Source organism: Schistocerca cancellata, unplaced genomic scaffold (assembly GCF_023864275.1).
Source record: "Schistocerca cancellata isolate TAMUIC-IGC-003103 unplaced genomic scaffold, iqSchCanc2.1 HiC_scaffold_1148, whole genome shotgun sequence".
NCBI classification, from domain to species: domain Eukaryota; kingdom Metazoa; phylum Arthropoda; class Insecta; order Orthoptera; family Acrididae; genus Schistocerca; species Schistocerca cancellata.
The window spans coordinates 5,324,470-5,338,608 of record NW_026047147.1 but is presented as its reverse complement, the minus strand read 5'-3'; the positions used below and the strand labels follow the sequence as shown (position 1 = coordinate 5,338,608).

The 14,139-nt window shown below is 43.5% G+C and overlaps 1 protein-coding gene across 2 annotated transcripts in view; it reads left to right on the top strand.

Annotated features, from left to right (window-relative positions):
* The window catches only part of LOC126159827 (ankyrin-3-like), a 111,336-nt gene extending 97,528 nt beyond the window's left edge, over positions 1 to 13,808 (top strand). Inside the window, exon 6 of one of the 2 annotated variants that reach the window (XM_049916637.1) lies at positions 13,067 to 13,808. In XM_049916637.1, the coding sequence (XP_049772594.1) occupies positions 13,067 to 13,553 (487 nt within the window). In that variant the 3' untranslated portion in view covers positions 13,554 to 13,808. The remainder of the gene's footprint in view (positions 1 to 13,066) is intronic. The other variant, XM_049916636.1, reaches the window with a different exon arrangement.
* Positions 13,809 to 14,139: the final 331 nt, after the last annotated feature.

Here is a 14,139-nt window from a genome sequence, read left to right as displayed (position 1 = left end):
ACACATTCCTGGGGTCAGATACATCACATGATCACACTGACAGAATCAAAGGCACATAGACACAGGCAACAGAGCATGCACAATGTCGGCACTAGTACAGTGTACATCCACCTTTCGCATCAATTCTCCCATGGAGACGATCGTAGAGATGCTGGATGTAGTCCTGTGGAAAGGCTTGCCATGTCATTTCCACCTGGCGCCTCAGTTGGACCAGCGTTCGTGCTGGACGTGCAGACCGCGTGAGACGACGCTTCATCCAGTCCCAAACATGATCAATGGGGGACAGATCCGGAGATCTTGCTGGCCAGGGTAGTTGACTTACACCTTCTAGAGCACGTTGGGTGGCACGGGATACATGCGGACGTGCATTGTCCTGTTGGAACAGCAAGTTCCCTTGCCGGTCTAGGAATGGTAGAACGATGGGTTCGATTACGGTTTGGATGTACCGTGCACTATTCAGTGTCCCCTCGACGATCACCAGTGGTGTACGGCCAGTGTAGGAGATCGCTCCCCACACCATGATGCTGGGTGTTGGCCCTGTGTGCCTCGGTCGTATGCAGTCCTGATTGTGGCGCTCACCTGCACGGCGCCAAACACGCATACGACCATCATTGGCACCAAGGCAGAAGCGACTCTCATCGCTGAAGACGATACGTCTCCATTCGTCCCTCCATTCACGCCTGTCGCGACACCACTGGAGGCGGGCTGCACGATGTTGGGGCGTGAGCGGAAGACTGCCTAACGGTGTGCGGGACCGTAGCCCAGCTTCATGGAGACGGTTGCGAATGGTCCTCGCCGATACCCCAGGAGCAACAGTGTGCCTAATTTGCTGGGAAGTGGCGGTGCGGTCCCCTACGGCACTGCGTAGGATCCTACGGTCTTGGCGTGCATCCGTGCGTCGCTGCGGTCCGGTCCCAGGTCGACGGGCACGTGCACCTTCCGCCGACCACTGGCGACAACATCGATGTACTGTGGAGACCTCACGCCCCACGTGTTGAGCAATTCGGCGGTACGTCCACCCGGCCTCCCGCATGCCCACTATACGCCCTCGCTCAAAGTCCGTCAACTGCACATACGGTTCACGTCCACGCTGTCGCGGCATGCTACCAGTGTTAAAGACTGCGATGGAGCTCCGTATGCCACGGCAAACTGGCTGACACTGACGGCGGCGGTGCACAAATGCTGCGCAGCTAGCGCCATTCAACGGCCAACACCGCGGTTCCTGGTGTGTCCGCTGTGCCGTGCGTGTGATCATTGCTTGTACAGCCCTCTCGCAGTGTCCGGAGCAAGTATGGTGGGTCTGACACACCGGTGTCAATGTGTTCTTTTTTCCATTTCCAGGAGTGTAGCTTACAGTCATAAATACACGGATTTATAAGAATTACAAAACCAAAAATTTGTTAATATAGAACAGTGAAACGTCGGGAATAGATTTGCCAGGGTAACATATTTAACTTATTAACATTGCAGGATCGCAAGTTAATGTAAGTGCGAGATAAGCCACTGGACACGTGAGATGCTGGAGCACTTCCAAAAGGTCGAATGCAGGCATGCAAACATGTATGGATTGTGTTGCTCAAGTATCAGATATCAGTATTTGAAATGGAGTTCGATGCCTGATGCAGCTGGTTGGTCAGTACAGGGACTGTTAATGCTGTTGGTGAATGATGCTGGAGTTACTGTATGATGATGTCCCATATCTGCTCGACTGGAAACAGACCTGATGATTGAGAATGACAAGAGACTTGTCAACACACTATAGAACATGTTGGGTTACAAGAACGGTAAGTGAGCGAGCGTTATCCTGTTGAAAATCAACCCTGGAATCCTGTTCGTTAAAGGCAGCAGAACGGGTCGAATCACCAGATTGAAACAGACAAGGTGTGTGGGATAACCATGGGAATGTTCCTGCTGTCATACGAAATCGCACCACAGAGCATAACTCCAGGTGTAGGTCCAGTGTGTTAACACACAGAAAGGCTGGTTGTAGGCCCCAAACTGGCCTAATCAAAACATGGCCATTACTGGCACCGAGGCTGGTGGTTTGCGATCAGCGAAACGCATGCTACAGGGCATCTCGTTCGGAGCTGTCTTTAAAGTAACCGATTTGTAAGAGTTCATTGTGTTACTTGGTGATAACTGCTGCTCAAACTGCTGCTGGAGATGTATTACAATCCGCCAGAGTAATACGCCGTACAGGATGGTCTTCCCTCTCAGTAGTGCCACGTGGCCGTCTGGAACCCAGTCTTCTTGCGACCGGATATTCTTCTAATCACCTCTGCCAACAGGCATGTATAGTGGGTACATTACTGTGAAATATTTCTACATCACGGAAGGAACAACGAGAATCTCGTAGCCCTAGTACAGACTTCGCTTAGTCTCTATGAGATGTTATTAAGAGCGTCTTTCTCGTCTCAGAGGCATTTTTGCCCTACATCAACTCACTGCGTCCAAACTCAAAGGTAACTAATGCTCAAGCCCGTTACAGCGTCTTTTTAAAGCAAGCCTGATTGGCTTCCTCGTAGTGGTGCTACAAACGCCACTCTTGAGCAACTGCATAGAAATTTGAAAAAACATAATATTCCAGATTTAAAAACACACCCACCAACTTTCGTTTATGTCGCACTGCTTCTTCTTGGTGCTGTACTATTTTGAAAGTAAAAGACGTTGTTAACAATGTTACCAAAATCTCAAAAAGTTCTTGAACGACATACTTCACATTTTTATACGTTACTCTAATAAACGTTGGGACAGTGTCTGCTTTTATATACCAATGGCTTGGGAGTGCGCCATTGTCTAGTTGTCAAAATTTTCTGTGTCCCAGGTTCCAGCACAGGCACTGCTTAACCTCTGAACAAAAATTAACAGCAGTGTCAGCAAAGACGTCCAGCATAAGAAGTCGCCATTTTCCTGACAAATGCCTTGCCAAATAGGGTGGAGGAACGACAGACCTTCATGGCACTCCCCTTCCCTTGGGGTGGGAAACTGCCCTTAAAAGGGAGAAGAGTCAGTAATGATCAATGACGCGAGGATGCAGAAGGCAATGGAATCGAATAAATTAAAACCACATCACGTGTATCCATAGGACATACGTCGTTAACAGGGAAACTGTCTTGATGCAATCTGCACTGAGAAAAGGTTCCGGACAAGTTACCCTTTTGGGTCTCTGGGAGTGGACTACCAAGGTCGAAGTGACAATGGAAAAGAGACGGAATAATTTAGGAAGGGCTAACCTTCTACGACTTGGAGCTTTGAATTCAGAAGTTTGATCGTAATTAGAAAGCTAGGGAGTCTAAAAACGGAAGTGCAGAGGCCCCAGGCTAGATACGGTGGGGGTCATTGAAGTGAAACCGAAGAAGGCTAAGGATTTGTTATAAGACACATTGGGGTAAAATCAACAGCAGCAGAAAATGCTGTAATGGGAGTAGGATTCATTATGTATAGGAAGTAGGAGAGAGAGTGGGCTACTGTCAACAGCTCTATGGCAGAGTTTCTCTCACCAGATTCGAAATCAAACGAACGCCAACAACGATATTTCAGGTACACATGGTAACGACACAAGCAAAACGAGAAAAGAGGAAGTATGCAATTGAAATGCAGTTGCAGGGGAAAGAAAATAAGATAGGATCATGGGGTATAAGGGCTTGGCATAGGAATGAGAGGGGTGAAAGTCTAATTGATTTCTGCATTGAAATTGAGATGGTAATAACAAATACTCTGTTCATCAATCATGTGAGGAAAAAATAAGCTTGGAAAAGACCCAGAGACACTGGAAGATTCCAGCTGGATTACATCATAGTGAGACAGAGATTCCGAAATCAGATATTGGAATGTAAGGTGTACCCAGATGTAAACATAGATTTAGTAATTATGAAGAGTAGAGTGAGGTTTAAGAGAGTCGACCAGAAGAATCAGTGTAGAAGGATGTAGCATACTGCAGTACTGAGAAATGAAACTTAAAGTTTACCAACGATATGGATATTGCGGTAAGGAATATCACAGTGGACTGTTCAGTTCAGGAGGAGAGGACATCTCTAGAACGTAAAATCACAGACGGTGGACAGACGAACACAGATAAAGGGAAGCCAACTTCAAAGAAACTTTAGGTAACAAACAAAAAAAAATACAACTGATCGATGAAAGAAGAAAGTATAAAAGTGTTCAGCGAAAGACAGGAAGACAGCTACATTCACTGACGTGGCCAGAGTCGTGGGATACCTGCTGATATCATGTCAGACCTCCTTGTGCCCAACCTAGAGCACGAAAGCGAGGTGGTGGGGACCCAAGAAGTTGTTGGAAGTCCCCTGTACAAATAATATGCCATGCTGCCCCTATAGCCACCCACAACTGCTAAAGTGTTGCTGGTGCAGGATTTTGTGCAGGAACTGACCTCTCGATTATGTCCCACAAATGTTCCATGGGATTTATGTTGCGCTATCTGGGTGATCAAATCATTTATTCGAGTAGTCCACAATGTTCACCAAACGACTCATGAACAGTTCTGGCCCATTGACATGATATCGTTATTTGAGAACATGAAGTCCACAAATGGCTGAAAATGGTATCCAAGTAGCTAAAGATAACTGTCTGCATTCAATGATAGGCTCAGTTGGACCAGAGGACCCTGCCCATTCCGTGTAAACAAAACCCACGCCGTGATCGAGCCAACACCATTTTGCACAGAGCCTTGTTGGCAATTCGAGTCTGTAGCTTCTTGCGGTCAATACCACACTCGAACACTACCATCAGCTCTCACTAACTCAATCCGAGATTTATCTGACGAGGCCACCATTTTGCATTCGCCTAGGATTCAACCAATATGGTTATGAGACCAGAAGCTGCAGGTGATAGCCGGCCGGAGTGGCCGTGCGGTTCTAGGCGCTACTGTCTGGAACCGAGCGACCGCTACGGTCGCAGGTTCGAATCCTGCCTCGGGCATGTATGTGTGTGATGTCCTTAGGTTAGTTAGATTTAATTAGTACTGAGTTCTAGGCGACTGATCACCTCAGAAGTTAAGTCGCATAGTGCTCAGAGGCCTTTTGCTGATGATAACATACTGTTAGTAAATGCACTTGCACTGGTAATCTTTTCCCGCAGCCCATTGACGCAAATTTCACCGCACTTCCAAACAGATACGTCGATAGTACATTCTGCATTGATTTCTGCGGTTGTTTCACGCAGTTTTGCTTCTGTCTTAGCACTGACCCATTTATGCAGGCGCCACTGCTTTAGGTCGTTATGTGAAGGCTGTCAGCCACAGCACTGACCGTGGTGAAAGGTAATGCCTCAAATTTTGTATTCTCGGCACACTCTTGCTACTATGGCTCTTGGAATATTGAATTCCTTAACGATATCCGAAATGTAATGTCTCATGCTTCTAGCTCTAACTACAGTTCGATGTGAAAAGTGTTAATTCTCGCTGTGTGTCGGAAACTTTTCACATGAATCACCTGATTACATATGATAGCTCCGCCAATGCACTGCCCTTTTATATCTTGTGTACACATTACTACCGCTATCTGTGTATGTGCACATCACTTTTGCTCAACTTGTCACCTCGATGTGAATCATTTAGGAATGACATATGTACGATGTTCTAGATAGCCAAGGCTGTAGAAAACTGTAGAAAACTTAAGACAAAACTGTAAACAAACAGTCGTAGGAAGGACTGACACAGAATATAGAAAAGTGAAAACAATAATTACCATGGGAATTCCATCCCCAACGCCAGAAGAGAGAGCAAATAAATGGAAAGATTACATTGACAGCCTCTATGATGGAGGAACTTTTCTGATGACATGGTAGAGGAAGCAATCTGTGTTGGCGTGGAAGATATAGAAGATATACTATTAGAGGCAATATTTAATAGAGCTCTGGTCTATTTTATAACAAATAAAGCTAAAAGGATACATAAAATTTCATCATGACTACTGAGTTCATAGGGGAAAGTGGCACCCCAACGACTATCCAAGTTCGAGTGTAGAATCTATGAGACTGGCAATGTACTGTCACACTTTCAGAAAAAATATCATCCACATATTTCCAAAGGAAGCAAGGGCAGATAACTGTGAAAACAACAGCACAATCATCTTTGGAAGTCATACATCCGAGCTGCTGATGAGAATGGTGTAAATAAGAATGGAAGAGAAAACTGAACAACTGTCAGATGACGGTCAGTTTGGCTTTAGGAGAGGTAAAGGCGCCAGAGAGGCAGTTCGTAAGTTGTACTTGATAATGGAACCAAGTCTGACGAAAAGTCAAAATACAGTCAAAAGTTTTTTACCTAGAAAAAGCGTTCGACAATATAAAATTCTGCAGGAGCTTCGAAAGTCTTACATAAATATAAGTAAGTTACAGGGAAAGACAGGTGGGTTACAACATGTACAAGAACCAAGATTGAAGAATAAGACTCGAAAATAAAGATAAAGTACTCAGATTAAAAGTGTGTAAGACAGGGTGCAGTCTTTTGCCCCTGCTATTCAATCTATTAATCGAAGAAGCTATGATGGAAATGTAATAAAGATTCAAGGATGGGATTCAAATTCACGGTGAAAGAATGCCAATGAAAATTTTGTTGATGACATTGCTGTCCTCAGAGAAAGTGAAGAATTATGGGATCTGTAGAATTGAATGGAGAGTCTGATGAGTAAGGAATATGAATTGAGAATGAACCACGGAAATAAATTTCTAATTATAAGCAGCAGATATCGGAATTATTTGCACTTAAATTGGTGGTCATGAAGTAGACAATATTAAGGAAATCTGTAAGCAAAATAACCCATGATATACATAACAAGAAGGACATAAAAAGCATACTAGCAAAGGCAAAATTGGTACAACTAGCCAACATAATTCTACTGCTATGAAACATAGGTCATAATTTGAGGAAGAAATTTATGAGAATCTATGTTTGGAGAACTACTTTGTATGTTACTGAATCGTAGACAGTGGCAAAACACCGTGACTAAGGAGACTACGAGCGTCTGAGATGTGGTGCTAGAGAAAAGTGTTGAAAACTAGGTGGACATGTTGGATATGGAATGAGGGGGTTACTCTGCAGAATCAGTGACATGGGGAAATACTGACAAGACGAAGGAGATGTAGAGTGTAAAGACTGAAGAGTGTCTTTCTCTTCAGACGGAAGACAGTTGGAATACGTCGAGGAGTTAATTGAGGATGTAGTGTGTAAGTGCTATTTGAGATGAAGGGTGGTGCAAGAGAGGAATTCGTGTCAGGCCACATCAAACCAATTAGAAAAGTACTGGTTAAAATAATCTCATTTGACAGATTAATAGATTATATTTGTACTTAATTGCCTTTAGTTCACAAAGAAAGTTTTACATATTATTTCCGAGGCTGCAACACACAGTTTGTAACATCAAAATGTAGGTGTTGCTGTCACACGCAAATAACATGGCCCGTTTCTCAGTAGACATTCAGTTACATCGACAGTATCTGGACACCCATTAGTGAACATTAATAAGGGATGTGTCAAAGTTTCATCTCTATGAAGGCTTTGACTCTGCTGAGGAAACTTTCAGTAATGCGTCTGAACTTCAGTGGAGAAATGAGAACCCATTAGTCCTCAACGTTGGACTCTTTAATCTGCAGCGAAGTCAGCTTCTAACTCATCCCAAAGCAGTTACATTGGATTCAGCTCGGAATTCAGGGCAGAATAGTACAGTCTTGGAATGTTGTCCACAAACTCTCGCGTAACAGATAATGATTTATTACAAGGAGCAATGTCTTGCTAATACAAACAATGTTACTGTATTGTATGCAGTACATAAAGCTGTAAAACGTGATTTACATGCTATCGAATTTAGTGTTAAGCTCAATAGGGGAATGACAACATAACCATGGATATATCCCCATAATGTGACGCCATCTCCTCACTCCTTCACTTCTGGCATTACACAAACTGGCAGGTAACAGTCATTAACCAAAAACAGAACCTTCCATCGGTGATTCACATGTCCGGACCATTCGTTTCCACTCATCCATGGTCGAAACATTCCTGGTACATTTGTTACTGAGGTGACATCCAGTGTCTAGTGCACATTCGAAATTACTGAACCTCCCTGATGAACCCATTCTTCTATTTCTGGTTCTCTGCTGACAACACATGTGTCTCTGCCTCCTTTTATACTGGCGGATCGTCCTTTCATTACATTTGTTGGTCAGTCACACATTAGATAAAGGTGTCTAGATAGTTTTGATCCGATTGTGTAGCTTGTCCCCAATGTTATTCAATCCGTATATTGAGCAAGCGGTAAAGGAAACAAAAGAAATATTTGCAGTAGGAATTCAAAGAAATAAAAAGATTGACGTTGTCTGATGACATTGTAATTTTGTCAGGGACAGAAAAGGACCTAGAAGAGCAGCTGAATAAAATGGACAGTGTCTTGCAAGGAGGATATAAGATGAACATCAACAAAAGCAAAACGAGGGTAATGGAATAGAGCCAAGTTAAATTAGTTCATGCTGAGGGAATTACATTACGAAATGAAACGCTTAGAGTAGTAAATTAATTTTGCTATTTGGGGAGCAAAATAACTGATGTACGAAACAGAGATGATATAAACTGTAGAATGGCAATCACAAGGAAAGAGTTTCTGAAGAAGAGAAATTTGGTAACGATGAGTACAGATTTAAGTGTCTGGAGGTCGTTTCTGAAAGTATTTGTATGCAGTGTAGCCATGAATGGAAGTGAAACTTGGGCGATAAATAGTCTACACAAGAAGGGAATAGAAGCTTTCGAAATGTGGTGCTACAGAACACTGCAGAGGATTAGGTGGGTAGATAATATAACTGATGAGAAAGTACCGAACAGAATTGGGGAGAAGAGGAATTTGTGACACAACTTGAAGCAGGGATCGGTTGCTAGGACATGTTCTGAGGAATCAAGGGATAACCAATATAGTACTGGATTGCAGTGTGGAGGCTAAAAATCGTAGTCAGAGAGCAAGAAATGAATACACAGAACAGATTCAGAAGGATGTAGTTTGCAGTGGTTACTTGGAGACGAAGAAACTTGCACACATTAGAGTAGCATGGAGAGTTGCATCAAAGCTGTCTCTGGACTGAAGATCGTAAGAACCTCAACAGTGTACATAAATGCTGTCAGGTCTTTAGTGTGTTCACGAAGCCTAGATCCAGATTTCCTAGAAATTTGAATGGTACGGAAAGCGCATGAAATTCGAAGTACACTGGTGTCCAAAATTAAAGCAACAAACGGAAATTTAGCGAGGTTGCGTTTATTTTGCCATAAAAAAGTACAAACAGGTGATAGTGAAGTAGGAAAAATGTTAAGAACAAAGAACATAAACAACTACAATATGCATAAAGGTAGAAAAAAATGTTCTTCATTTTTTCGAAGTTAATAGATTTGCAAACACAATCCAACAACTGGATAATGTGCTCAGCATAGGCTGTGACCACCTCTGGCTCATACAACCCCCGACATCGACAAGGCAAGCTGTAAATGATGTCATCAATCTCATGTGGAGGCAATAACACCATTTCTCCCGCAGAGCTACTCGCAAGTCTTATGGAATTGTTGGTGGATGCTTGAGTGATGCAACCCGTCTCACTACTACATATATTTTGTATGCATACTATAAACAATTTACAATAAATCCACACGTTATAGAATAATTTGTCCTCTATAAAATTTACAATATTACAATTCTAATTTATAAAATAAAATTCATGGAAACCTATATACAGATAATAAAATTTTTACAGTCTTTGTTTCACATGTCATTCTTCCAGAAGTCCACATATGCCCTCGCTACTTCGTGCACGCCATCAGGTCTTGGGCCATGCAAGCTCTTGGGTGGTTTATTAACGAACATCGTCTGGATGCTCCCACACGGACACAAAGCACTTTCACTAATTCCCCACTTGTGCAGATTTCTGTTACATCTGTCCATTTCTGAACGTAGCCTGTTCACGGTTTTCCATCTCTCCCACTCAAGTTCCGCACCTGATGGCAGCACTTCCTCAGAATCGTGTGAATATTCTTGTTGTTCCTGCCACAATCTTTTTCTAGAAGGTTTGGTGAACCTGTGAGTGGTTGGGTTGAGTGGAGAAAACTACTTCTTGACGTAAGGCATTTAGGTAACATTTGGTACCCATGGAGCGGATGACGTTGATTTTGAACCTGTTTTGTTCGTTCAGTTCTGCTCTGTATTGAACGTCGGACATTTGGCAGAGCAATTCCTGACAAGGATTGTAGGTGTTCTACTCTTGTTGTCTTAAGACATCCAGTAATATGTCTACACATCTGGTTCAGGACAGTGTCCTGCTTGTTTGTGTGGCATCATTGCTCCCAAATAGTACTTGAAAACTAAGCAGCAGAGTAACAGAGTGCCATTGCGGTGGTGCGTAAGACTTTTGGATTAGCTCGACATTTTGATGTTAGCTTGCCAAGTAAGTTATTCCGCGATTGGATTTCTGCCTTGCTCTTCTCAATGTGCCTCTTGAATGACAGTGTCCTATCAAGAGTAACTCCCACGTACACTGGGAGAGGACAGTGTTTAATCTTGTGTCATTCCACCAAACATTCAGTTCTTGCTTCGTCTCTCTGTTGTTAAGATGGAATATGCAAGTTTTGGTCCTACTTGGATTGGGTTTCAACTGGTTTTCTTTGTAATAGTTGGTAAGATTTTCCAGGTTCTCAGCTAGTATTTCCTCAATATCCATGTAGTTTTATGCCTGAGCTGCTATTGCCCTATCATCAGCATAAATAAAAGATCTTGACCAGGAACTAATATGCTGGTCATTTGTATAAATATTGAATAACCTGGGGGCAAGAACACTGCCCTGCAGTAGCTCATCTTTTTGTAGTCACCAACTGCTCTTGTTACCTTGGAACTCAACAAAATACCTTGTGTTAAATAGAACTGATTTGAGTACAGAAGTGAATTGAGGGTTTTTTGTTGTTTTTTGCACTTTTGCAATGAGATTTCTGAGACTGATGGTATCATATGCTTCCATAAAATCTATAAACACCATTCCTGTAGTTCGTCTTTTCTCAAACCCATCTCCAGTATAGTGGGTTAGGCTTAGAGTTTGACTGGTACAAGATTTGTCAGGCCAAAATCCTGCTTGCTCTTTTATTAGGGTGCCCTCAATCAGCTCTTTGAATCTGTTTAGTATCAAACAGTTTGTATATTGTACACAACAGAGAGATTGGCCGATCACTCTTAGGATCTTCTGGGTCCTTACCAGGCTTAAGAATTGCAGTTATTTTTGCCTGTCTGCAGATTTCAGGAATTCATCCAGTTGCCCAACAGCAGTTCATAAACTCCCACAGCCACAATTTAGAGCCGACACCAAGACGTATCATCTGTTCATTTTTAATATCATCTAGGCTTGCGGCCTTCCCAGTCGTTAAACTTTTGACTGCTTCTTTCACTTCTGATATTGTAAATGTATGATCGAGTGTGTCATTATTTTCTTCATGGAAAGCATCTAGTCTACTCGCATGCCCTTTCTTCAGTCTGTGTTTCGCTTTACCGTTTTTCAGCTACTGGAAGGCTATTTGGTTTGCTGTACTGTCAACAAAGCCTGGTGTACCTGTAGGTATACCATCTAATTTTTGAGCAGTCTCCACACTTTCCGACTACTGTGAGTTATGTTAACGCTTTCTACAGTGTGTTACCACTTCTGTCTTCTATTTTCAATCATTGTTGTTATGACTTCTTCTCCATTGTTCATGGGGAGAATGGGTTGGCGTCATAGAGACCACAATACGTTTCGTATTTCTCTTTTGTCTCTTCGCTGTTGCCTTGAATGTACGATTTTCCACATCCTCTCGTATACTCTGCGTGCAGAGTAAAAACAAACTCACTGAAGTTTTCTGGTAGAGGTGTGTATCCGCGACTTGCTCTATGGGATTCAAATTGGGAGGTCAAGCATACCATCCCAGGCGTTCAATATCTTCAATTTCCAAGAAACCTTCAATCAGCTGATCTCTATGAGGCGTACCTTTATCGTCCATCAATACGAAGTGTACGCCACAGCACCTCGCAACGACGGCATATGAGGTTCCAAGATCTCGTCACGATACCTTACAGGAGTTAAGCCTTGCCAATTCACCCATACAATGTCATGAAGAGATGTTCAGGTAGCCCAAGTAATCGCTGAGCACACCATTAAAGAAACTCCCTGATATCAGTCTCTTTTGCACGATATTTGGGTAACGAAATCCTGTTCCACGTTAGCACTATGTGAAAATCCGTCGAGAAACACGCTCCAGACCATTTTGGGACTCACGTGTGAAAATAACGTTGGCACACTGTTCGGCCATCCGGTGGGATGTTGACGACTTCACTCTACACATTTATTTCTGTGAAGTGTCAGAGGTACATAGACAACGGGCCCCTGACAATAAGTGGCACTCTGGTGAGATCTTCTGTATAACGTTTGCCTAGATACACCTGCGAGGTGAGGTGCCAGTTGCCGTGCAGTAGTAAGGCAGTACTGTGATGCCCTTTTAACCAAATAATGGTCCTCCCTTTCTCGTATCATACGTGGTCTGCCCTCGTCTTCGAGATACAGTTTCCGTCTCTACAAACAGTCGCCACACCTGATAAACAACAGTGCGATTCACATTAACCCATAGGGCCACATCAGGTTGTGACTGTCCTCCTCCCACTCTTCCAATGGCCCTCCACTGCGGAGAGCCTGGTATGCGTCTACTCTGTACTATACTGCACCATCTGTGACTGTGTCTACAGCGATTGCGAATGTGGAAGTACCCAGCAAACACTACCCCATTGCTAGCTGCACTGACTTCGTCGTGGGCGTGGTTGTCCGTTGACTGGAATGCTAACTTCCGTGTAGAACACGGTTATGCAGACATCTGTTGACAGTTTGCATGATTACATCGTGAATTAGGACGGGAAATCGCAGTTAGCTGCTTTAATTTTGGACACCAGTGCATTGTGGTAACCTTCTTGACTTTTAGGGACTCATCACAGTTCTGCTTCTGCCATAGCGTTTCATCCTCAGACGTGCGTGTTTGGAGATATTTGTAAGTATTCTCCTTTTGTTGCAGGGATCTTTCTGGAGAAGAGAAGGGCAAGATGCTGATTGCGGCAGCTAAGGATGGGTCAGTGAGCAAGGTGAGAACGTTACTGGCAGTGGGGGCGGACGTGGAGGCGATGGACGAGAACCAGCAGAACGCACTGCACTTGGCAGCAGTCGAGGGACACACGGAGGTGGTGAGGCGTCTGCTGGAGGAAGGAGCTGATGTCAACGCCAGGGACCGCTGGCGGAACACGCCTCTGCATCAGGCTGCATGGAATGACAATGCGACTGTGGTGCGGCTGCTGGCGGCATACTCTGCCGACTGCAACGCCAGGGATCACACTGGGAACACACCACTGCACGATGCGGCACGGCGTGGACAAGCAGACGCGGCGACTGCGCTACTGGAGGCAGGGGCCGACAGGGAACTCAGGAATTACGATGGGGACACGCCGCTGGACCTAGCCGAGTGGAACAACCACGAGTGGCTCATAGACATCCTAGAATCAAGCTAAATATAGTGCAAACGACTCTGGAGTAAAATAAAAAAAGCCTTCTATGTGATCTTTGTTACTTATAAAATAAAGAATACAGAAAAGTTTATCCTCCAGTCTTGGTTTGCACACTAATTTACATAGTACATACAACGACGCAAGTACCATAACACCAAGAGTGTTTATGGACTACCATAAGTTCAAGGAGGGACTCTCCTTTTGCTGAAAATTCAAAACAAACTGAATAATTCTCTATTACTAATAAACACCAGTTTTCTACAATATTTTCTTACTGAAAAATACTTTTTAGACGCATGTTTGGTGCTATGTGGAACTTATATAAAACTCTGATGAATTTCCTTATATGTAGATTGCCGACACATAACCTCTGTACTTAAAATACATCTTTATTTGAGATCTTTCACTGAATTTACTTCTGTACCGAATGTGCTGACAGTCGAGCAACTTGTGTCTGCAGTTAAAAATTGGTATTATTACTAGTACTTACGACACATTAGTTCCGATTCGAGACCGAATTTTGTTGTATACTGTCAAGCTCTCGAATACCGGCGGCCTAGGAAACCTCCTTCTCGGATCACTAGACAAT